This window comes from Pelecanus crispus, chromosome 1 (assembly GCF_030463565.1).
Source record: "Pelecanus crispus isolate bPelCri1 chromosome 1, bPelCri1.pri, whole genome shotgun sequence".
Classification (NCBI taxonomy): domain Eukaryota; kingdom Metazoa; phylum Chordata; class Aves; order Pelecaniformes; family Pelecanidae; genus Pelecanus; species Pelecanus crispus.
Genome location: NC_134643.1, coordinates 131,067,573 through 131,092,683, shown reverse-complemented (window position 1 = coordinate 131,092,683; position 25,111 = coordinate 131,067,573). Strand labels below are relative to the sequence as shown.

Genomic DNA, 25,111 nt, shown 5'->3' with positions numbered 1-25,111 from the left:
GTGAGTAACCAGATCAGCTTCCTAATTTGTGTATGGAAATGTGCTAGCCATTGCCTGTGCTTGCACCTAGTCTAAATTTCAGAAGTGTTTTTTATTAAAAATAATTCAGGATATATTCTGTTGTTCTATTCTACAACTACTTTTGGCGTCAGTGGGGCCCACATGCACATGGTAGAATACAGGTGACCCTGACATGTTCAGTAGTTGAATTATCGTCTGCAAAGGATGCATTCTAAAAAGCAAAAGTAAGAAAGGTGACAAATCATCTTTATGGAGCTATTAGATTTGAGAAACTTCAGGCTGGGGAGAGCGTTGTAGAACTGAAGTAGAAATTCACATGACTGAATGCCATACAATTTCCATAAAACATGCTTTTACCTACTAAAGGTTTGTGCCAGGATTCCACTCTACTTTTCATTGACATTGCACCTGGCTTTATAGTAGTTAAACACCTTAAAGACAAATGCCTACTAAAAAATCTTTTATAAAACCAGCTGTTTCAAAGAAATAACAACTTTAGTAAAGAAAAAATGCTGGAATCCATACTTCACCACTTTTTTTCTCAACAGTCTCTTACTAATGAACATCCTGCCCTGGAGAGGGCACTCTGTGACCACACTATGTATTCTAGTTACCACCTTTTAGTTTTAACCCAGATATGCCTGTGATCCTAACAGTTTGTTTAGCCAGTATACAGCTTATGTCAAACATAAATATATTAAGAAAGGGAACCATATGGTGCCATGCTCATCAGTTCAGCCTGGCAACATGTATCAAGTCCTACACCCTGCAACTATGTTTTATTATTAAAGATAGTATATTATTTGATGCTTTTTTATGTACAAGTCGTGTTAAAAAAGTCAAAATGTAGTAATTCTACAGTACTCTAATAACTGATAAGTTACAGGTGTTGAAAGCTTTCTTTCAACACTGTTTCTCCCATTTCTTCCATAGTAACAGCAACCACAATCTAAAAAAGTTCCTCTGGTATACTTTATTGAGGGAATTACGACAGATGATACACTCACCTGAATAGTTCAAATTTAATTTCTGGAAATACAGACTCACTTTCTTTTCCAGATATTTCCTCCAAAAGTTTGTTTAAAAATAACACTAATACCTCTAAATTCCAGTATACAAGATAAAGCCACACAATAAAAATGCATGGAAAACTCCCTGTGCTAGACAAACCTTTAAACATACTTCAAGGCGTAAGTCAAGAACTAACTGGCAATTTGGGGGAAAAAAAACCCTATCCCTGCAATATGAATATTCGAAATACTCCATAATTACCTAGTTTGCTATGTTCTACCACCCCTCAGAGGCAGAATACTGAAGATGTGAACCACTGTTCTGAGCCAGTCTAGCAAGTTCTACAGGCAAGTGTTTTCCATAAGTGAAAAAAGAATCCTGGTAATACTAAAAGAATCCCCTTTTTTTAAGCAAAATCTGTTAACGGTGTAGTGCCTTGACTTTCTTCATAGGCTGTAAGAAAAATAAGGTGACTACATTTGTACTCAAACAGACTCAGCTTGCAGAACTTCCAAATTCATAATTTAATGGCTAACTTCATAGCTAAAATAATGTGTGACTATGGTACACTTAGATTAAATGCGTAAGCTTTGTTTTTAAACACTGTCTAGATACACATTGACGCTAGTGCAACAGAAGATCAATTCAGTAAAAGTACCTGGATGTCCAACACTAAATTTCTATGGTAGATAAAGTATCAGTCAAATAAAACTGTCAGCAAGGGCCCAGAGGAAAATAATAAAAAAATATTTCTGCTTTCACCACAAAAGAGGTCATCCATGTGTCAGTCAATTCAGCGAGATACGTTGAAGCCCAATTTGTGCAGGATTTGCAGATACTATGGCTGAAAATTAAGATTTTCCATCTCATACCCAGGCCTGTTTAAACAGTAACGGGTTCAACAATTCCCCATTTTCACAGCTGCTAACCAGTTCATCTTCTTATTAATATCTTAAGAGGCTACATTTCTCTTACCCAGCTGCTACACTAACCCTTTTTTCTCATCCCCCTCCATTAAAAGTTTCCACTTCCTTAGAGCACCTGGCACACACTGTTCTCTCCTTGCTGTTAGATGTTTGTCCTCAACGCTTCTTCTAATGAGAGCTTTTGTCACATCCCACTGCATTCTTGTCAGAGCTTCAGCTCTTGGCTCTAAGACAGGAATACACACCTTCTTACTATATCCTTTAAGTAAGGGTCTTTTTTTTTTTTTTTTTTTTCATTTATTTCGAGTTCAGGAAGCTGTAGATTTCCTAACAGGTGCTGAGCTCCTGATCAGTCAAAGGCACTTCATTTGTTTACTGTAATAAAACATCTATAATAAAAGTTGCATACTACCAGCGTAACACCTAATTAGTATTTGTTCACCATAGGAAGCTCTCAATCTGTTAATAGCATATTCTCAGAGAGCTATATAGATATTATATGTGGAAAAGTAGCATTTATCAAGTAACCTGAGAAAAGTAGCTGATGGAATAGTTCCTGGGTACCCATTAAAAGCTTGACAATCAAAACTATTGATCCTTTGAAATCTTTAATTACTCTGAGGGGACTAAACTGTAAAGCTTAATAAAGTGAATCTATATGGCTGAGAGGAATTCATGGCTGCTCATACATAATACCATCAGTACTGACGGATAAATGATAATGCCATGTTGGCATTATTAAAAAATGAGTGGTATCATCACTTTGTGTTGTGGTTTAACCCCAGCCAGCAACGAAGTCCCACGCAGCTGCTCACCCACCCTCCCTCAGTTGTGGGATGGGGGAGAGAATCGGAAGAGCAGAAGTAAGAAAACTCACGGGTTAAGAACAGTTTAATAACTGAAATATAATTAGAATTATAATAATAATATGGTGAAAAGGAAAACAACAAGAAGAGGAACAAAACACAGGAAAAACAAGTGATGCCACCACTCACCACCCACCAACCGATGCCCAGCCAGTCCCTGAGCAGCGATCATTGCCCCTTGGCCAACTCCCCCCAGTTTCTATACTGAGCATGACGTCATATGGTATGCAATAGCCCTTTGGCCAGTTTGGGTCAGCTGTCCTGGCTGTGCCCCCTCCCAGTTTCTTGTGCACCTGGCAGAGCATGGGAAGCTGAACAGTCCTTGACTAGCATAAGCAGTACTTAGCAACAACTAAAAACATCAGCATGTTAACAACATTCTTCTCCTACTAAATCCAAAACATAGACTGTACCAGCTACTAGGAAGAATATTAACTCTATCCTAGCTGAAACCAGGACACTTTGGAAATCAGCAGAGAGGTGGGAAGAGAGAGGTGGAAAGCAACAGAGAGGTGGGTCAGTTTGGAGATCAGACACCGACGTACTGTTGTGTATGCTTCTCCTCATATTGTATACTGCCTGTTTAACTGACTTCAAAACTTAAATTTTAAGATGTAACACCAAACTTCAACAACAATCTTGCACTGCTAGTAAATGAGATTAATTTTTCCTCAAACATAGTAAATCTATTCAATATTTATATTTCTAGAGAAGATGATTATTTGATCATCACAAAAAAATGAATAACCTCAAGAAAAGTTGGATTACTGAAACCATAATATTAACCCACAACATTTGTCATAACCTTCATGAAAATAAAGTGTGGCAAGATAGTCATTCTTTCTAATATACTTTTGCACAACAATGTGCAAATGCAGAAAATTAACTGCAGTTTTTTCTCACAGTATTGTTAATTCAACAATACTACACGATTATATAATAGATTACATACAGGTTTCCCAAATAAATCAATTAGGACCACATCTTAGAGAACCTGTCTCTGGTAAAATCTCCCAGTGTGATACAAAACTACATAGATGACTATCTGCCACATGGCAGTTTTTAATAACCATGGCATATCTAGTTTCAAGAGTAATGAATGCCTCATTAGCTACCTTTACCAAGACAACAATTTGAGAACCACTGACTTGTCTCCACTAACCGCTATTCCCATTCTCTTACCTGTTATCAAGGCAGAGTGATAATACCCACAGGATACAGAGGAAACAGGTTTTCCAACATCCACTTGACAAGGGAGACTGACATAGGCTTCATCAGCCAAGCCAATCTGACCTTCTGAATTGTCACCCCACACAAAAAGCTGCCCATCCTCTAAAATGAAGACACAGACAGTTAGCAGATTTAAAACCAAAACTAATGAAAAGTTAATCTACCCATTTAAGAGCATTCCATGAACTCTGTGTACGATACTACTAAATGTCATGATCTCAAGGACATAAAATGGGATTTAGCACAATGCAACAAAACAGTCTGAAGTAAGAGGGTTATCCCCTAAGCTTTTCAAAAGTGACACAGAACACTTAGTCATGAACTGATGTTAGACCATAAACAGCAACAGGGAAAGTACTATGTAAAAACATTCCTTCAAAAAGAGGAAGATTGAGTGTATAAGACAATTCAGTTGCTAGAGGTCAGCATGAAAATATTACAGTGAATTTAAGGCATCTTCTCATTTCTAGTAGCAAGTCACCACTTTCTCATTCTTCCAAACTTATGCTTTGTTCTGACTTTGGTACACATCCCACTTATTCTTGCCTTATCTTTCAGTTCTTTTCACAGGTGATTATCTTCATCTTGTTTTCCTTAAACTATTACAATAGCTGTTTCAGGTTTATTAAGACCAGCCTCTGTTGACACAAAGGCCAATGGCAACAGTAAAAACCAAAAAAAAAAGCGAAAAAAATGAAAAATCTCTAGATTTTTCTAGAAGAGATGAGGTCTTCTCTCTGCATATTTCTTATTGGTGGGAAATAAGTTGTGAATAAAAAACTGTACCATCTACAATGCTACTGAGACGCTGTTGGGAACTAATATCATTCAAAGTCGACTTACAAATCTCAGGAGAATGTTAGCAATTGTCACAAAAAAATACAAACCAAATGAGCAGGCTAGCATCTCTCTCATACACTCTTATGCTCTCTGTCACATTCTGAAAAGACAGCCTCAATAACTTATCCTAAACATGTACAGAAACATATGCTTTATAGCAAAACTTCAGAAATTACATTATAGGGTAATAAAGGACCACCCATCCAATGGCTGAAAGTAATACAACTGTGTGGACTTCAACATGTCACAATTGTATAATTTTGCCATCAGAGAAGCAGGTCATAGATTAGGCTTCTCTCAGAATTAGTAACGGCACAGCTGTGTAGCCTCTACCAGTAGACCAAAATAGTTGCAGTAGGAAGTGGAATTAGAGAAACTTAGTTTTCATAAGATTCATGTTTTGTAGCTGGCTTCCCTGGAAATGAACTGAAGATTTTTCCCATTTTGAGGGCATGCATACTGTGTCTCCTTTGTAAGGATTCCCACTAAACTAGTACATGTTGAGCTCCCGTTGCAGGCCATCGCTCATGGAAAAGGTCTACTTTCACAAAAATTGTAGGAAGTTAATGAGACTGCCACCCCTTACAGATTGTGTTGAAATAGGCAATTTGCTATCAAAAAATGCCTATGGTTACCAGGGAAAGAAGACAGGGAGGCATAGAAAATACACCCACATATGCAGACAGAATGCTGGAATAAATGTTTCTCTGGAACACCAGGCTGGACACACATAAATAGATTTTATTAGCAGTTGCTCTTACCAGTTACTGCTGCTGAGGTGTAGGATCCAGCTGCTAGCTGTTTGATCTTGTGCTGGTTGGTAAAAAAACTAATTAAATGAAATGTGGTCCTTTCCTCTGTGTCACCTAATCCCAGTTGACCTTCACTGTTACCTCCAGCAGCATACACATTTCCTTTTTCTGCATACAGAAAAGCACATGTAATACACAGGGTGAAGACATTCTCATCAGTGGTAAAACGTCAGGGAAATTGGAGCAAGCCATTTAATTTTTGATGGAAAAACATTACAGAAAAGTTGGGGTCTGCTGCCCTGAAATATCCTCAAGTTGACATTAGCAGTTTCTGTTGTAGCTAGCAAGGAGGCTTTCCTGCCCATGCTTGGATCAGAACTTTCTAAACGCCTTACATGTACTTGGACTGACTGCGTTTCCCACCACTCTGGAGACTGATCTAAAAAGTAAATAAAATTTGAAGTTCTGCAAGAGTTCTGAGAAAATTACTACTAGTAGCTCTGGCAGCCAGAAGCAGCTCCTTCCCCAAATAATGTGTATTTTAAGATAAAGCAGGAGGAAAATGGTGAACGGTGTCACAGGCAAGAAAACTGAAGTCGTATTAGTACATAAATTAGAGAGATGCATAACTTGATAGTTTTGAGTACTGTGAATGAAATATATTTTTGCTTAGGTTTTTATTAGAAGTATTTTACTCATTTTAATATTTAAATCACTTTTGATTTAATTAACTAGTCTTTATTTTGTTTCCGAATCTTAAAATTGAAGTTAAAGCTGGTGATTGATATCTTCAACTTAAGAGAATTTTAAGATTTATATTTTTAATTTTAGTATGTTTCACATCTAAAGTGCTCCTCTATGACAAAAAAGATAAGACCCATTAATAACACAAATCCAGACACAAATGTGATAAGCAACTGACATACAATTTATAAATGGACTTTGCTATGTAAATGGCCACAAATTATTTAGCCAGCATGTACACTAAAAGTGACTAATATTTACCCTGTGCAGTCTTGCATACTTAACTGTTATTAAAATGTTCTGGTTTATTCTAATAGTCTTATTTGCAGTGCTCAGGGTCTCCACATATATAAACCTCCTAATAATGAAACGATCCTCTTTATAGCATTACTGCAAGCTCAAGGATTGCAACCACAAAGATGGCTATTCCATTACATAAATTTTAGAAGCATGACAAGAATTTGCATCAATTCTCTGTATACTGTCTCTCTAAAATTTTATTTTTCATTTAAATTTACAGTTTATTTATTTATAGCTTAATAAAGCAACTTGTCATTGAAATAGCAGTCTACCTTGTCTAAACAAAATGCAACAAAGTTTGAAGACCTAAAAACATTCAGTTCTACTATATTTGCTCAAGTATATAACTTCACACTAATAAAGATAAATTACTTGTCAAAGGTAAATTTGAGTACAGATATATACAAAATACTAATATACCTTTAGAGGGCTTAAATGAAATATTGATAATTGTTAACCACACCTCAAATGCCAGCAAGAAATTTTTTCATCTGTCTATTGCTACCGAACTCCTGTATAACATTATTTTATAAACGCATTGGCTCAGAATAAATCAAGCATTCAAAGAACTGGGTATCAAAACCCCAAGTTTTAACAGTACCATTTTTCATTTATGTTTCCTTCCTCAACACTCCTGGGGTTCCTAATGTAATTTTGCATGAAAGCAAAGGAATAAATCTATCTTTAATATGTATATAATATAGGTTACATACCTGTGTAAACTAAAGTGTGGTTTCTTCCACAAACAGCAAGTTTTGTTTTTTCTGGTTTTAAAGCTATGAATTAAAGCCAAAGGGGGGGAAAAGTTACAAACAAGCTGATAGCTGGGTCAACAACAAAATGTTCTATGATGTAGAAGGACCTCTGATTTTTTTCATATTTTTACCAACAGAATGATTACAAGATTTGTTGCCCATTTGAACCTAGCTCATGACTTATTAAATCAGGATTCCCCCAAGACAAGAAGAAGATACAGACCTTAAAAACTTATAGCTGACACTCAGGTTAATTTGATGATGGCTACTTCATGCCAATGCCACATTCCCCAGAATTTACCATTTATGCAACATGCCTCAAAGAACGTATCAAGTTGCAGGACAAAATGCATGCTTAAAGCTGTCTTCAGTTTTCATTAACAGTACTATTCTTAACTCCCTTTTATGCTTCTTAAATCTTTAAAATCATACCGTTCTTTTTGTCTTATCATCCCTATCTTCCTTTGTTATGCACAGCTACCCTTTTGCTAGCATTTTGCTCTTATTGATCACTAAACTCAATTGCTAAGGACAGTCCCATCTGGACTAGAGAATACACAGGTGCCTTTTCTCCTATGGCAAGTGCACTCTATTTCAGAAACAGAGGAAAAAAAATCTCACTGACTTCCATCCTCTCTCCAATTACTGACCGTTGCCAACAATTTATCTTCTCTCAGCCATGTCCATGTGCCCTATACAATGCTCTTAAAACAGCATTATTTTTACATAACATCTCTTTAATTGCTTTTGCACTGCACTAGTCCATGACAAAGCCAACAACCACCAACAAACCCTTTTTCAGTCCTTCCAAATCAACTTTCATCAGCTCCATAACATCCAGATTAAAGTCCCTTCTACCAAGCCACTGAATAAATCTATCTACCCAAGCATGAACTGTCTCTGGTCTATCACACAGACACAAACATAAATTGTCCAAATTCAGGTTCCTGCCTATCCTATGCAACACCTACTACTACCACCAGGCTGGAACCATAAAACTTCAAATGTTGGCTTCTTCCTGCTGCTTTATATCCCAAAACTGCCTCCAGCTTCAGAGATGATCTTAATCAGCTCTTCAGAAGCCTGTGCTCCCTAACCTTCTTCCCACTTAGGCTAATCAATTGTATTTGATGAGCTATGCTATATTTACAACGTTGCTGGCAATGTTTCATAACCAATTTCATTAGTCTCTAGTCAGGTTCTGGAAGATAATTTTTTCAGAAAACATGCAGTTACAACCATTGGGCCCCAAGCAGAAACTGAAATGTGTCCTTGCAACCCTATTCCCAAAGCCAAGTGATGACTGAAAGCTAGTGAGAAAAGCTCCAGGACTCTCTCCTGCTGCCTACTGACAAGAGAAGAAAGATACCCCCCTTGTGACTTTTTTCAATGGATGCCAGGTCTGGTTTGAATTGCTGTCATCTTCTCTTCGTCTTTTATTCTCCATTGCAATTTGACAGTAAAAACAAAACTTGACACCCAATCCATTTAAGCCAAGGTAAGAATCAATCTCTCACATGGCTGACAGAAGATGTGAACCTGAGAGTAGCTGCATTCTCCCTCTGAAGTGAAATAGAGAGAGGAGCAGATAAAGGACAGTAGAATAAACTGCATCAGGAAGAAAAGAGTTTAAACAAGCAGGATAATTTGTTTTTAACAATAAGCTAACAAATTGATCTGCTGGCAGAAAGGATGAGAATAAACATTTAATGGTGAAAAGAAATGTGTTAATGGGATAGATCTGACTTGACATAAGTAAGGGGATAGGGAAAAAGTATTGACTTAGTTTGACAAGATAAAACTGGCTAGGAAAGATCAAGATAACAGTGCAATGAAAATATATTTTATAACACATGAAAGAATATGGGCATTTATTTTACTGCTTCATACAAATATATTAACATTTATGACCCTTTGGGCACTTCTTACACCTGCTAAAAATGTAGCAGTACTTGTAGAAAGTTCCTGATAGATTTTTTCATTTATAAAGGTGCTAAGACAAAAGTGATAGAAAGGTTACACAATACTGTTGGAACTCTTATTTCTAACGCACAGACAACACTGCAGAGACCAAGCATCTGATTAATGCCCTTGCAGTCACAATGAAGATGTGGTTTGTCAGAAAAAGCAACTATTACACAAAATGAGAGCCCTCAAAAAAGACAGGATTCTATGTATCTGAAGTAATCTTCAGACGCAAAAGGACCCAGAGTCTGGAACTGATGGAAAATCAATCCGGGATCTTTTTAAAAAAAGCTACCTTTATGAGCTTGTGCAGTAATACGCTACACATGATGAGTAAAGAAGGCAGAATCAGTTATTTTGGAACTGCATCTTATAAAGTACCTTTTCACAAGGGTGTCCTTTCAAAAACACAAAAAAAGAAAAATTAAACAAACCTTTAACACATGTTGGTTTGCTGACAGTGTTCTTTGATCCTAGTCCTAATTGGCCCCAGTTGTTACTGCCGAACATGTATAGTTTACCATTCCCTGAAAAAAAATGCACAGTCAGAATCCATACAAGTGTTTGAATACCTCATACAAGACAAGATAGGCATTCACACACTATGCTATTTATTACTTCCTTTTAATGTAAGGTTTAAGATTAGGCAATTCAATACTTAAGTGTAAACAATAATTAATGTCCTTGTGACTTTTCAGTACAAAAGTAGTAATTGCATTAAGTAAGAAATCCCCAGCCAGAAGAAGGGACAAAAAGCAGAACAAACATCCTTTCCTTTAATTACAGCACAGACAAAGTGCTCTTCAGAAAATAAAATGTTGTACTCTTGGACAGACCCTGCAGTTCAGAAACCACAGTATCTATAGGCCTATTTATAACAGCACATTTAACTGAGCACCCACATCTTTTACTCCGAAGACAGAAATGAATAATGCAGCTATATAATTAATACAAACACAAATTTGTAATATTCAGCTTATTTTATTGTTTTGGGGGGGGCTATTTCTTTTACTGCTACATGTCTTCTCTCAAAATCATTTATAAATTTGCACTTCTACACAATATAGTTTCTGATAAATTTTCCAATGTGTTCACAAATTGTATTGATTTGTTACTCTGCATATAAAGAAGGAATGCATAAAAACACCATTCAGCCAGGGAGTTTTGTAAGCCTAAATGAAAGCATTAGATTACAAATCTTCAACAGAAGCAATGCAAGAATCGTATTTCAGAAACTGGTATGATGTGCCATTGAACTTGCAGGTTTGACCATTACAAACAATGAACTGCTGCAATTCCAAATAACCAGGGTTTTTTTTAAGAGGATGGTGTATGAACAGATGAAACTTTTGTCATCAGGCATGCAAATTAGACAGCTAAAACTGACTACTGACAATACCTTAAAATGAATTCTTTTCATTTAATTTCATTTTTTAAACTATTACTGTTTGTAAAGCTGTGAAGTTCACACCCAAAGATAAAACCCTTGTTCCAACAGAAATCTTTGCAAAATAATAGAAACTTGATTTGTCAAAAAAACCACCTTTTACAACTGTTAAAAGGAGTTTGTTTACTTTTGATGAAGATCTGCAGAGCTTTGTGAGTTAGACTCCATCACCAGGCTGTCATGTAAATAAACTTTGTCACCCTAGCCATCAACAATTATCACATGATCGCAACGCATAACAGCAATTCCACATAATAATGCCAAAATATTATGGCTGTTTGTACTTCAGTAGTGTAGGTTCCCAGCAAAGGTTCTGAATGTGATTTACAAAGACTTGAAATATGATATTGAAATGTTTAAAATATAACACAAATACTTACTCCATTAAAAAAATATCAATTTATTTTCTTAAATATAACTACATAGTTTAAAAAAAAAACCAAACAAACCACCAACACCTAACAATAACTAGTATCTAAAGTCCCAATCAAATTGTTAGATTTGATAATTTTTGGAACATGGGGCTATGTGTCAATATTGTATCTTTCCAAGAAAGTTGGAAGCGAAGAAAGTCTGACCTCAAGTCTACACCCATGGTGTTTTACTAATAGCATTTATATCACCATCCCAATTTAGATAATACAATCACGTCAAAACACATGCAGAGCCTTCTGTCACCAAGAGCAAAACGCACCTTAACAGAAAGAATTTTTATTAGCAAATGGCATCCTATATTGGTATATGCTTCCTTGTATCTATGGTTTATAACTCCTTAACTGCCTTTGTAAGACAGTAGTACTCCTATGGGAATGTGATGCCAAGCTGCCGTAATTCAATTTAAGCACATTCCCCTTTATCCATTCAAAATTCCAACAGGTCACGATTTTCATCCTATAATCTGCTGTTTCCTATACCAGTCTTTAAATTCTCAGGCACTACTTTGTAAGTCAAGTTGCTTAATAGATGAGAGGAATTCTTTTACATTCTTTTAGAACTGAATGACAGCCTTGTATAATTTCAGGCTTCCAACACTTAGCAGTGTAACAGAAAATAAGGAAAATGGGAAGCAGATAATTCAGACAGTGAATGAAAGCTAACAGGCACTACAGAGGAACCTAAACAAATGCCTGTAATGAAGCAACACTTCTGGGTCTGTACAGCAAACTGGGTTTTGGAACAGACATGATGAAATCTAAGCTGGTCAGGAAACACGACAAAATTTGGTATGCAAAAGGCCATATTTTCATAATTGTGTACTGAGATAACTCCAGTCATCACCACAGATGCACTGAAGTGAGAACTAATTCAACAGCAGACAAATAGGCAAGGATAATATTTCAGAACTTTGCAAACTCAGATTGCTCTTGTCTTTTTGCTTCCACTTTGGTGCTGACATGCAGAGATTGTGGCCATCTGCCATCTGGAATGGCTGGCAGAAGACAGGTCCGGCAGAGTAAGATTATGACTCTGGGCAGCAGAAGGGAACAACGGCATATAAAGAAAGGGACTACTAGGACTGTTTTGGTGATGAACACCAGTTTCCACCTTCATCCTCATGCAAGACTGGAGTACTTCTCCAGAGTACGTATGCATTGGCTTACCACCAGCAGATGTTTCACCAACATTAACTCAGGGCTATTAGGGAAGCTGTAAGATGCTTACACATTTAGTAACAGAGGATTTTGTGAGACACTTCAGGAAGAGTACATTTCTCATAGGAGTAGCTGCTATCACAACTGTGATTCCTGGGAACCCCACCTATCACGTGCTCCCCTGTTTCATGAAGTGCTACTAAAGGCATTCATTCAGCACCTGGAAATACCAGCTGAAATCCTCAACATGCTTCATGACAACAGCAGGCAGACAAGTATTCCTATCACCTACGTTTAAAGGTATGTTTTACATAGTTCCCACTTTGCTTTCTAAATTGTATTAGTGTGGGAGGGAAATAAAAAGGGGGAGACAATGTACAGACTTTGAGCATTCATTACAAGATTCTATTGAGAAGCTATGTCTGAAGAAAACTTAAAAGGTAATATTTTGGATAGAGCATCATATGCCAGGCACCATGATTTTTTTTTATTTATTTGTGTGATTTTGTGAATAAACTATGTTAACAGTTCATTTAAAATTCATATACAATTCAAATACATCTCATGAAAATGAGAATGACATCAGTTTTGTTAGGCAAGTCACGATATTCTCGAAATAAAAGCTTTATTGAGCAATAAGAACAGTCATGCTTAGGACATTTAGCATCACACAAACAAGAACAGCGCAGTATGTTGCCTACTCCTACACATATCAATATCACATATCCCCTTACAGCTGATGTAAAAGATACTGGGCCATGTTCTGATGGCCTGCTGGTAGGCAGAAAGAATAGATGGAATCTGGTGTCCAAAGACCTGGAGAGATTCGAAGGTCTCTTTGGTGTAAACTGTTGAATGTTTAATGCCTTACAAAACTTGAAATTATGAGCATACTATCTTGTTGTTGTTCCATATGCACCTCTTTTCACTCCTACTTTTACACTTGAAAACTTCTTTCTTTCCTTCTACCCTCTTGCATTGGGGGCTTCAATTCTCTCCAGAGCTGAGTTCAGAAAATGTGTCTTCCATCATCACCATTTTCCCCCTTGTGAACAGGATCAGTCTCTTTGATCAAATGTGGGCAAGCTGCCTAGGATACTCTAATCAAGGCAAATAAACAATAAGACAGCTGTTAACTTTAAGAGTTTTGTAGAAAAGAAAATTAATAGAAAGGTATTAGGAGGAGATTCTTAAAAATATGTGTAATGTCATTTATTTCACACCAGCTCCTAACAGGATGAATAAATTGCTTTCCAAAGTCTCAGTTATAACAGATGCAGGGAGTGGACTGTCAGTATTCTTGGGTCAAAAAATATAGAAATGGGGCAAGAAACATTATTAAGAATGTTACAAGTGATGCTGGAAGATATACTCCTCATGACTGCATTAAAGAACTAAAGAAGACAACTGCTTAGAAGAAATCCTGCTTGAACATTTTAATGAAGATTGTGCTAGAGGTAGAGAGCAAATGAAGAAAGAAACACAAATTCCAATCCCAGACTCCAAAACTGGAGGAAGAAGTGTTTCTCCAACTAGCTCAGCAAGCCAACTCAAAGTCAGCAAGTAACTATCACTGGTCTTTTCTATTCCAACATACAGCCACAGTATGTAAATAACATTTTGGACTCTTAACTCCTGACCTAGAAAGCCAAAAAACAGAGTGTTTTATATCTACTTCACACTTTTCTTCATAAGAGTCATATGGGAATACTGATGCTGGATTAAAGAAGTGTTTGAACATTTCTGAGTATTTTGTATGCTAAATATTAGTTCCTGTACGTTTTCTTCTTTTGCATTCAGTCAAGATTCAGCGCTAGATGTAGCTGTCTCTCCTGCTCAAAACCAGCTTTAAGGAATGTTTTGTATCAGTTTCAGTGATTGTTTTACTTATGATTATTGAGACATGCTAGTGTAAAACTGATATATTTCTATCAGATTTGAGTCTACCTTATATTCCCACTGTCCCCTACATACATAGGTTCTACTACCTCTTCCAGAGGGTGGAAAAAAAAAAAGGGGGGGGGGGGGGGGGGGCGGAATTTTGTGACCTGTAAATAAAGACTGAAAATTAAATGAAGCATGCATTAACACACACCTGCTTGAGATACTTTTCCTTCCTCAGTGATGCTTGTCTTTCATCTCTTCCAGATCAGGTTCAGCTGGATTTCAAGAAGGTCCTGGTTTCCTGCAAGGTCTGTACCCTTCTCTGTAAACTCATTATCAGCATGGACCTCTGGAGCTTTTATTCCAGGTGTTACTGCAGCTCAATGTCATTCACCAACGGCTGTAACTCCACTGTATCATCCAACTCCATCTAACAGCAGAAATGTGCGGTGCATGCAGGCATGCACAGGTGTGAAGAACAAACGAGGGACAAAGATTTTCCGTTTCCCTTCTTCACTTTTTTGTAAAACTCCTGCAGTTTCTCTACCTTTGCTCGTTGTTGATCGGTATTTTACCCTCAATTTTGCCTCTACTTTACAATGTCCCAGAAAAAATTTGGTACCAAAGAAATATTGTACTTATGCTTCTACAGTTCCTCCTCCTCAAAAGCTTTGAGAAAATAAAGATCTGATTACCTAGATGTTTCCCTGGTGGCATACCTGCACACTACAACAGCAAAAGCCAGCTACAGAGATATTTTTGAAACATGCTGTATATATTAAAATAACAGAGAGAAGGGGAGATAGAAGAGACGGTACTGCGTGCAAACCTATGCAAGGTGACTTCTTCAAAAGCTTTATCTAAGTGGCCACTACTACTGTGACAAGGGAATTAGGGGATTGTTGCTGATTAGGGTAACAGTGCTGGCACAGGCACATGCTGGGGGAACTCAAGGAGGCAATTTAAATTGACTTGTCTAAACTGAGAATTATACTAGTGTTATTTCAAACCAGGTGTGGGTATATGAAAGAATATATGAAAAAAAATTTCAAAAGGAAAATTCCACAGTGCCCCAGGTTACATTCTGATTAATTTTATGCAACAGGCAATTTAATAGAACTGGTTCAATCCAAGAAAACGTGTCAAGCTTTGTTCAAAACACAAACTATTAATGGATACCTCATCTTCTATGAAGTTAGGCTGGAAAAATTAATCATATAATTTCACTTCAAGATGTTCTGCAGTCCACAAAAACTATACTCTTCTTTTACCATGCCCAGAATTGTTCATTCTAAAAATCCAGCATCTTCAACTTTGCTTGGGGGCATAGCAAGAAACCCTCAAGAAATTACATAATGAGCACTGACCAATTGGGCACTGATAAGGAATAAATGCATTCCACTAAAAGGAAAGTCCTGAAAATATGCACATAAATTTCATAACAACGAAGTCTTATTATCTATCAGCAGTTGATTGTCAATACAATCAACACACATGCTCATCAACAAGATTAGTCGCTTCCACATAAAACAAATTGAACGAGGTCTTCAATGTGTATTACCTTCACCATTTCAACAAAATGAAAAAGAACATAAATACTGCTCACTGTATTGCATCTGAGCTGCTCTGAATGCTTTTGCAATTTATTTCTGATTTTAGTAGGATTTTCTGAAGTTTTTTGTGTTGCTTTTTCAAGGGTTGAGTTGACAGCTAACAGTAATTCAAATCTAAATTTCAGAGATGCAATTTTATCTATTTTTGCAGGTAGATTCCTAGTTGACTGCATTCAACAGATACCGTTTACTTCCATGATAGAAACCTCTATATTTGAGATTGTCTACTAAATACTGTCAGATTCACCGGAAACATTCAAGCTGAACAAAGTCATGCTTACTTTAAATCCAGTGTGCTACATTCAGTTATTAATGATTCACTCATGACAGTTCTTGCGCATGTGTTGTGAAAGCCTTCAGGGACCTCACACTAACTTCAAAGGCATCCAATAGCCACCACAGAACAGCACCCTCTCCTCTCCACAACCCCATTTGATATATTACCGCAGGATTCAAATATGAATCATAACTTTCCAAGCTGTCCAAATATATAACCTTTTATCATATACTCCATTTCCAATACTGACCTGTAACAATAGCGGTATGTTCATCTCCACATGATATATGTACAGGCTTGTCATTTTTGAACCAGAACTTGCTAGGAATATCTTCTGCAAATTTGCTTTTTCCGAATGTGAAAACAGCACCTGACTCTAAACCACAAAAACACAATGTCAATTTTAGTGAAAACAAATTTCGCCTCATACATTTTGAAATAGTAATGTCCCACTAATTCAATCACACATTTTAGTTTCCCATCTTTTCCTTTTTTTAAAAAATGGCTGAACCATTTTCTTCTGTTTCACCAAGACTACTTCATTTTCATGTTCACATTTTAGTCCTTCTGATTCTTCTTAGTCTCCATAAACTTCCCAACAGAATACGTATTGTCACTGGTATATTGTGTTCTGAGGATACTGTATTGGGTTTGTGCAGCAAGGTTTTGGTAGCAGTGGGGCTACAGGGGTGGCTTCTGTGAGAAGCTGCTAGAAGCTTCCCCGATGTCCGATAGAGCCAATGCCAGCCAGCTCCAAGACGGACCTGCCGCTGGCCAAAGCTGAGCCCATCAGCGATGGCGGTAGCACCTCTGTGATAACATATTTAAGGGGAAAAAAACTGCTGCACAACAGCAGCCAGGAGAGGGGAGTGAATATGTGAGAGGAACGACTCTGCAGACCCCCAGGTCAGTGCAGAAGGAGGGGGAGGAGGTGCTCCTGGTGCCAGAGCAGAGATTCCCCTGCAGCCCCTGGTGCAGCCCATGGTGAGGCAGCTGTGCCCCTGCAGCCCATGGAGGTCCACAGAGGAGCAGATACCCGCCTGCAGCCCAGGGAGGACCCCACGCTGGAGCAGGGGGATGTGCCCGAAGGAGGCTGTGACCCTGTGGGAAGCCCAGGCTGGAGCAGGCTCCTGGCAGGACCTGTGGACCCGTGGAGAGAGAGGAGCCCAGGCTGGAGCAGGTTTGCTGGCAGGACCTGTGACCCTGTGGGGGACCCACGCTGGAGCAGTCTGCTCCTGAAGGACTGCACCCTGTGGGAGGGACCCACGCTGGAGCAGCTCGTGAAAAACTGCAGCCCGTGGGAAGGACTCACATTGGAGAAGTTCATGGAGGACTGTCTCCCGTGGGAGGGACCCCACATTGGAGCAGGAGGAGAGAGTGAGGAGTCCTCCCCCTGAGGAGGAAGGAACAGCAGAGGACATGTGATGAATTGACGGTAACCCCCATTCCCTATCCCCCTGGGGGAGGAGGTAGAGAAAATCGGGAGTGAAGTTGAGCCCAGGAAGCAGGGAGGGTTGGGGGGAACGTGTTTTAAGATTTGAGTTTATTTCCCATTACTCTGACTTTTGACTGGCAAGAAATTAAATTAATTTCCTTGAGTCGAGTCTGGTTTGCCTGTGACAATAATTGCTGAGTGATCTCCCTGTCCTTATCTCCATGCATGAGCCTTCTGTCATATTTTTCTCCCCCTGCCCAGTTGAGGAGGGTGAGTGATAGAGCAGCTTGGTGGGCACCTGGCATCCAGCCAAGGTCAACCCACCACAGATAACAATAGTTTATTTTAAAGTATACTAATGTACTTTATCACTACTCTCTGAGAAAAATTATTAGTTGTGTAAAAGAAAGAAAAGAGAACTCTGAATAACTGCCCCCAGAAAGTAAAATAAAAAGCTCATCCTGAAAGCATGTCGAGACAGAGAGTTCTCACTTACGTTTATACTCGAATTCAAACAGGTTTTCCAAATTGGATTAGAGAGAGACACACACCCACTGTAAAGAGGTGCCAGGCTCCAAATTGACCACTCTTCCTCACCCATCTGAAAAGATGTGCTCTAAAAATAGCCCCCTAAAATCAAAACTCTTACCCTTCAAAACATGGGTTGGCACAACTGTCTTTGATCATAAGACCATGATTTTAAAAACTCAAACAAAAAATCCAGACAACTCTTCCACCCTTGCAATCTGTCTAGTTTTCTCAATTCTGCCTACTTTCCAAAGTGTCAGCACTGTTGTTTTAAAACATAAAACATTAACTATTCATTCACCTTGTGGTCAAGCATGTGGCTTGACACAGAAAATATTAATTCTATGGGAAAATAAATGACTTCACAAGTCAAATAATTTGCCAAAAGCCATGCAGACAATATGGCAAAGCACAATTAGACCTCCTATTTTAAAATGTCAAATCTTGTGCGCTAAGCATAGAATCATTCTTTGGAGAAGAAAACAAACAAAGAAAAAAACCAAACCTTTTCTTTGCAGACTTTCTGTTAACATGTAAGTCATCACAGCACAAATACACACAGTAACATTAGACTGCTTCTGTAAAATTATATATAATTTGATAGTAACATTTTTTCATTGAAAATAAATACAGAGATGTTTCATTCTCATCAAATCTGTGCAACCCAGCTCCAAAACCCAAAGTTCTCTCTTAAACTGTAAATTTGATATTCATTTTGAAATGATTCTTTAATGCACAAGTTTCCCATATTTGCAAATGACGTTGTTTTATGTACCATGTTCAGCAGATATATATAGAACTGTATGTACTACCTCTCTAGATGTGTTTAACCATTTTATTAAAAACAAGCCTTTGTGCAGTCAAAGTTGAAGAAAGGGTTGAGTTTTTCTCATTTTATGCAGACACACCTACAACCACAGACATCCTAAAAGGCATCTGCAAACACGATTTTGTTTTAAATCTCCAGCCAGCCGGCCATGCTGCATATTTGAGCACGCTTACAGTGATGTCTTTGGCACCCGTGCCAAAGTGGAGCTTTCTGGTTCATTTCTTTTTCTTTCAGAAGCACTAACATGAAAGAATATATATATTTTTTTAATTCAACATATACAAAACCCAGACAATTTAATTCACAACTGTCCTTCATATCTCATTAATTTCACAACTTTAAACCTAAGCCGTCAGTTTGGAAATTAGATCCTACCAATTCATAAAATTAAATCCCACAGAGCATACAATGAGGTTTTTGCCGTGCGGGCACCGAGCAAATATTTAAAAATTGTCGTGGTCAAACCATGGACCAAGACTCATTTATTAAAGGAAGAAACCTGTCTGCTTAACACTGCACCACAATACCATGCCGGTGACGACAGCAAGGTTGCCCCCGTCTCTGACGTCAGCGTCCGTATTCCTCCCCAGACGCCGGAAGACACCGGCCCGCGCCGGCGGCCCGCACCCCGGCGCCGCGGGGCCCCCGCACTCGTAGGCCGGAGGGAGCCGGGGCCGGCCGAGAAGCGCAGAGCGGGGCGACCAGGGCCCGCGGCCGCACGCCGGGGCCGGGAAGCGGCCGTTGGGCCGCTGGTGATGGCGCCCAGCGCCGCCGTGGTGGGGGGAAGCGGGCGGCGACCGCCACGAGCGGACGAGGTCCCCCCACCCGGCCCGCAGCTCCGTCCCCCGTGAGGGGCCGGCGCCACTCACCGGGCACCGGCAGCTCGTCCTCCTCGGCGGGCTGGGCCATGGCAGCTGGCGGCGGGCGGCCGCCCCCGCGCCCCATGCAGCGCGGCGCCGGGCGGCCGGAAGTAAACACGGGCCCTGCCACGGGCAACGGCCATAGAGAGCGGCGCGGCGCAGCACAGCGCGGCGCCTCCCGCCCGCCGGCGGGGCCCGGCCGGGGCGGGGCTGGCGGCCGGCGGGGGCAGCGCCCCCTGGCGGCCGGCGGTGGGGCTGGCGGCGGGGCGGGGCGGTCACCAGGGGCCGGCTGTTCTCGCCTCGCCATCTTACAGTTCCCCGGAGCGGCCGGCGGTGTCTCTGTCCCTCCTCGTGTAGAATCATAGAATCGTTTAGGTTGGAAAAGACCTTTAAGATCATCTAGTCCAACCATTAACCTAACATTACCAAGTCCACCACTAAACCAATTAGGGGTACAGTAATAATTTCTTGTTTCCTGGCTTGGTGGCTGGATTATTTGTAATGAAAGTAAAAACTAGGAATCATTAAGATTGGAAAGGATCTCTAAGATCATCAGTCCAACCATCAACCCAACACTACCATGTCCACTAAACCATGTCCCCAGGTGCCACATCTACCTGTGTTTTGAACACTTCCAGGGATGGTGACTCCACCACCTCTCTGGGCAGCCTGTTCCAATGCTTGACCACTCTTTCTGTGAAGAACGTTTTCCTAATATCCAATCTAAACCTCCCCTGGTGCAGCTTGAGCCCATTTCCTCTCGTCCTATCGCTAACTACTTGGGAGAAGAGACCAATGCCCACCTCACTACAGCCTCCTTTCAGGTAGTTGTAGAGAGCGATAAGGTCTCCCCTCAGCCTCCTCTTCTCCAGACTAAACAACCCCAGTTCCCTCAGCCGCTCCTCATAAGGCCTGTGCTCCAGACCCTTCACCAGCCTTGTTGCCCTTCTCTGAACACGCTCCAGCACCTCAATGTCTTTCTTGTAGTGAGGGGCCCAAAACTGGACACAGTATTCCAGGTGCCTTTCACCAGCGCCGAGTACAGGGGCACAATCACCTCTGCTCGGGGAGCACAAACCGGCCATGGCACGCCAGACAGAGGCTCACGGGTGCTGAAAGGAGGAAAGAATCACCTCCCTTGAAGGCCCCTTGCAAGTCTCATCTCCAGCAGAGCTTTGCTTTCCCAACACTGTCCCTGGGCATCGTCCCTGTGTCCCTCCTCTGTAGCCTGTCCCTGCCTCCGGCTCCCAAAGCAGCCATCTCGCACCAGGGCTCTGCCTTGAACTTCCTGTTTAGCCAAACCAGGCTCCTGCTTGCTTTGCAGAGTGCTTGGAGGGGCTGCCCTGCCTCGGATGGATGAACAGAACACAACTCAGAAACTTTGTCACCACTGGGGTTCTGCTGTCCTAAAAGACAAGCTTCCTCTGTTTGATGGTTAGATTGGATATTAGGAAAAATGTGTTCACAGAAAGGGTAGTCAAGCATTGGAACAGGCTGCCCAGAGAGGTGGTGGAGCCACCATCCCTGGAAGTGTTCAAAAAATGGGTAGATGTGGCACTTTGGGACATGGTTTAGTGGGCATGGTGGTGTTGGCTTGATGGTTGGACTGATGATCTTAGAGATCCTTTCCAACCTTAATGATTCCTAGTTTTTACTTTCATTACAAATAATCCAGCCACCAAGCCAAGAAACAAGAAATTATTACTGTACCCTTAATTGGTTTAGTGGTGGACTTGGTAATGTTAGGTTAATGGTTGGACTGGATGATCTTAAAGGTCTTTTCCAACCTAAATGATTCTATGATTGTATGGTCTCTGGTTCACCAGGACAGCCCTGTACAGTCTTCTGATCTGGTGCGTGAGAAGACGCTCAATCTTCCATCCAGCCAGGGACACTTAGGCAGTTGTGCAGATCCCACTGGAGTAAGTCCAGGGGCTTGTAGCCTTTTAACCATATTTAATGTGCAGTCCCAAACTCCCAGTGGAGCTTTCCCCCAAAAAATAATCTGCAGTCATTTATGGATTTCCATTTTCTTGCTATTCCTGTGTGTTTCAGATATGCCAGGTCATCCCTTGCTGACAGAAAAAGGTCTTGCTTCCAAGATGATGTACTGCGATAGAGACTGCAGCTTGCAGCCTGGATAACCAATTTAAGCCTTGTTTTATGTAGAGTGTAATCAAGACAGTTGTTGGTGCATAAGATGAGGTAGCCATATGTACACACAAAGAAGGGTGGCTGCGTTTTCAAGTGACCAGGATGCCTTTGTGGTTTTTGCCTCCACATGAGGCAGGGATTTCATCTCTTTGAAACCCATTGTCCCTCTGATGCTTTCTGCCCTAACTGCTTCTCCTAACTCTGGAGCGAGGGGATATCCAGCAAAAGCTGTTCAAAATAAAACTGAATAAACATTGTTCCGCAAAGTGATGCCTGAGATTGTAGTTAAACAGATACTGTGGATGCCAAGAATATAAAAGGGTTATGAAGCGATTAGACAGGTTCATGGGAAGAAGGTGTCAGCAACAGGGTTTTGGTTTCTATGACTGTGAGATCCTATCTGAAGATCAACATCTGGTTGGGAGAGATGGCAGCCACCTCACTAAGTGGGACAAATGTATCTCTGCCAGAAGAATGGCTGACCTGGTAAGGAGATCTTTGAATAAGGAATGACAGGAGAAGGCAAGAGTTATAAGAAGTGCCTGCAGGTAGCCAGATGCTGAGCTCCTGGAAGTCATCGCTGGCTGCCAGAGTGCAGGATGGACTGGAAAGGCTCATAGAGTGGGCATTTTGCTTTGGTTTTAGACGACCACTGCAGGCAGGTGAAACAGAAGTTGTGTTGGCAGGGGTCCAGTTATGCCACATTGTCCCAGGTGTCCAAGCAGACATGCTCTGCTGGAAGATGCAGCTGTGGGCATGGCGGGGTGCAGCAGATTGGAAAGAGGTGTAGGGGAGGAGCTGCTCCCCCTCTGAGGTGCCTCAGCTGCTGAAGCCCCACTCTGCAAAAGAGAGGCACCAAGGTCAGGCCCTTCCTCAGGCCAGGAGGCCAGGGAGCACATTGACCTCCCAAGGTGTTTTTTTCCCAGTTGAAAGGAAGCGACATGGGCACTATTGCTGCACCACCCCACAGCTACTTCTGCATAAATGCTTTTCTTTCCCTACCCTGACTGCTGCTTCCCTTCAAGAAAGGAGGTGTCAAGGGTCAGTCTCTTGCCAGCTCAGCGAGGAGACAGGGCCTAAGTTCATATTAGGTGACTATATCAATATCATTCTTTATCCTAATCTATATTTCTCTTACACTACATTATTCTTTCTTCACCACTGTGTCTTAACCCATGTACTGTTATTGCTCCATTTTCAATACCAAGCCCTGTAATATAGAAATATGCCAAAGCAATTCAATCCTGATTTCAAGACTGAAGCATTTTATGGTGTTGAGATGGGTGAGTCAGTTTTTCACATGGTAGCACATTGAGCCCTGGCAGCCCGGGGACAGCTGGCAGGAAGGGGGGGTGGCTCTGGGCCTCCACGCTGAGAGATGCTGCTGTCACCCCAAAGGTAAGAGAAGTGCGTTGCACCGACAGCAATGCCGACACCGGTCTGACTCTCCCCCACTGCCTGGCACTGCTGCTCGCCCACAGGAGCTTACGAGGGAATTGGTCCACGTGGGAGCTGTGGCCGGGCAGTCCCTGTCTAAGGGTGACTTGACACAGGGGCACTGGCACTGTCCCCTCCCTGCGGGGCTGCAGGACGAGACTGGGGGCCTTGGCACCTCAACCACCTTTTCTTTCCCTGCTGTCTTTCCTCCTGGGTACCACTAGTGACACACACTCAGTCCCCAGGGCTGGGCTTGAAGGCCATGAGAGTAATTTCCCAGAGAATGGCAACCAAAAGGGAAACCATGGCCTGGCTTTCTTCTCTATGTGCCGTTCTTCTGGCTCTTTCATTCTCTATTAAATTCCGTTGGGTTTTGCGTCTCCCTGATTTTCCCCTGGCAACTGCTGTGTTTTCCAAGTATCTCAGGGTTGGCTTGGCATGAGGGGTCCTGAAGAAATCCTACCAAGAGCTATCACCCTGCCTTTCACGGCAGTCTCTCTTTCTGGGGAAGTCAAACTATTTTTTTAAATGTGTTTTAATTATATCATCCTCACATTGAAATTTCAGCATATCACCATCTCTGATAGATATGCCATCACCTTGATTTACACAAGTACACTTCTCCTTATACAGAGGAGGAAATGAGAAAGTAATGGCCACATTTCAAAACCGCCTACAGTGCAGGTGGCATAAAATCTTATCTGATAATTGTATTTGACGGTAGCAATTTAAATGAAATCACTTTAGTATTTAGCACTTGACCAACATCAGATCATACAGCAAGCAGTTTAAGGTAAGGAGGTATGGTGGCCACAATATTTAAGTTTCTGGGCCTCACTGAGGGCTGTTTAACGCTACCATAGCACAATTGAAAACTTGGTCTGAAAAACCCCAGCAGTATATAGATTTTTTAATGTAGCCCTTCTCCACTCTTGTCAGGGCCCTGCAGGCACAAATAAGCCTTACTGGCCCTGCTCAGCCTGACACCCATGGGCCCAGGACCCTCATTTTGGCTGAGCACGGGGCCATCAGTCCCTGCCCGGTCCATGCTGGGGCCAGGGGAGCCCCCATGGTCACGGTCCCATCCCCAAGGGAGCCGCCCTGCTCATGCTGCACCCGGACAAATCTTCTTTTGCCTTTTTCTGCTAGCACATGCTCCTATACAAATATTTAACAAACGCAACATTGCTACAAAATGCTGTTGACACAGGTACGATATGATGGGCCCACACAGAAGAGCACAAACTGCGCGTGGTGCAATGAGCCCTGCGAGAAGTCTCTGTCTTTAGAGTTTGACCAAGGAAAAGCTTCAGTATCAACCCCCACCAGGCCCAGCCCTGGCTGGGGCAACCAAAGTGAAGACTTTGGTTCCTGGTTTTCCCTTGTTTGCACAGCAGCACAGCTTGCTCTCTGCCTCGTACACCTCAGTTTCTGTTAACTTTATTTGCAGGATTGAGAGAAGCCTAATGCGAACGGAAGATGCTCTTTAACATGAGGAACTTCTTCAGTACGGCAAAACTAACATGGCCCAGCAAGCAGCTGCTGCGACATTTTTGGTAAGCTAATCTTTTAGTTTTGTCTGGCATTCAGTGCCATTTATTCAGAAACCTGGAGAAAAAAATTCATTGAGTCCTGTGAAGGAGTG

At 41.0% G+C, this 25,111-nt stretch overlaps 2 protein-coding genes across 2 annotated transcripts in view; one reads left to right on the top strand and one right to left on the bottom strand.

The window, feature by feature from the left end:
- Positions 1-19,960, bottom strand: part of RPGR (retinitis pigmentosa GTPase regulator) — a 42,966-nt gene extending 23,006 nt beyond the window's left edge. The window contains 6 exon segments of the mRNA XM_075721307.1: positions 4,007-4,156; positions 5,656-5,814; positions 7,404-7,466; positions 9,845-9,937; positions 16,474-16,599; positions 19,885-19,960. Of these exon segments, the coding sequence (XP_075577422.1) occupies positions 4,007-4,156; positions 5,656-5,814; positions 7,404-7,466; positions 9,845-9,937; positions 16,474-16,599; positions 19,885-19,960 (667 nt within the window).
- A 4,985-nt stretch (positions 19,961-24,945) lies between these two features.
- The window catches only part of OTC (ornithine transcarbamylase), a 30,786-nt gene continuing 30,620 nt past the window's right edge, over positions 24,946-25,111 (top strand). The window contains exon 1 of the mRNA XM_009491373.2: positions 24,946-25,022. Within this exon, the coding sequence (XP_009489648.2) occupies positions 24,946-25,022 (77 nt within the window). The remainder of the gene's footprint in view (positions 25,023-25,111) is intronic.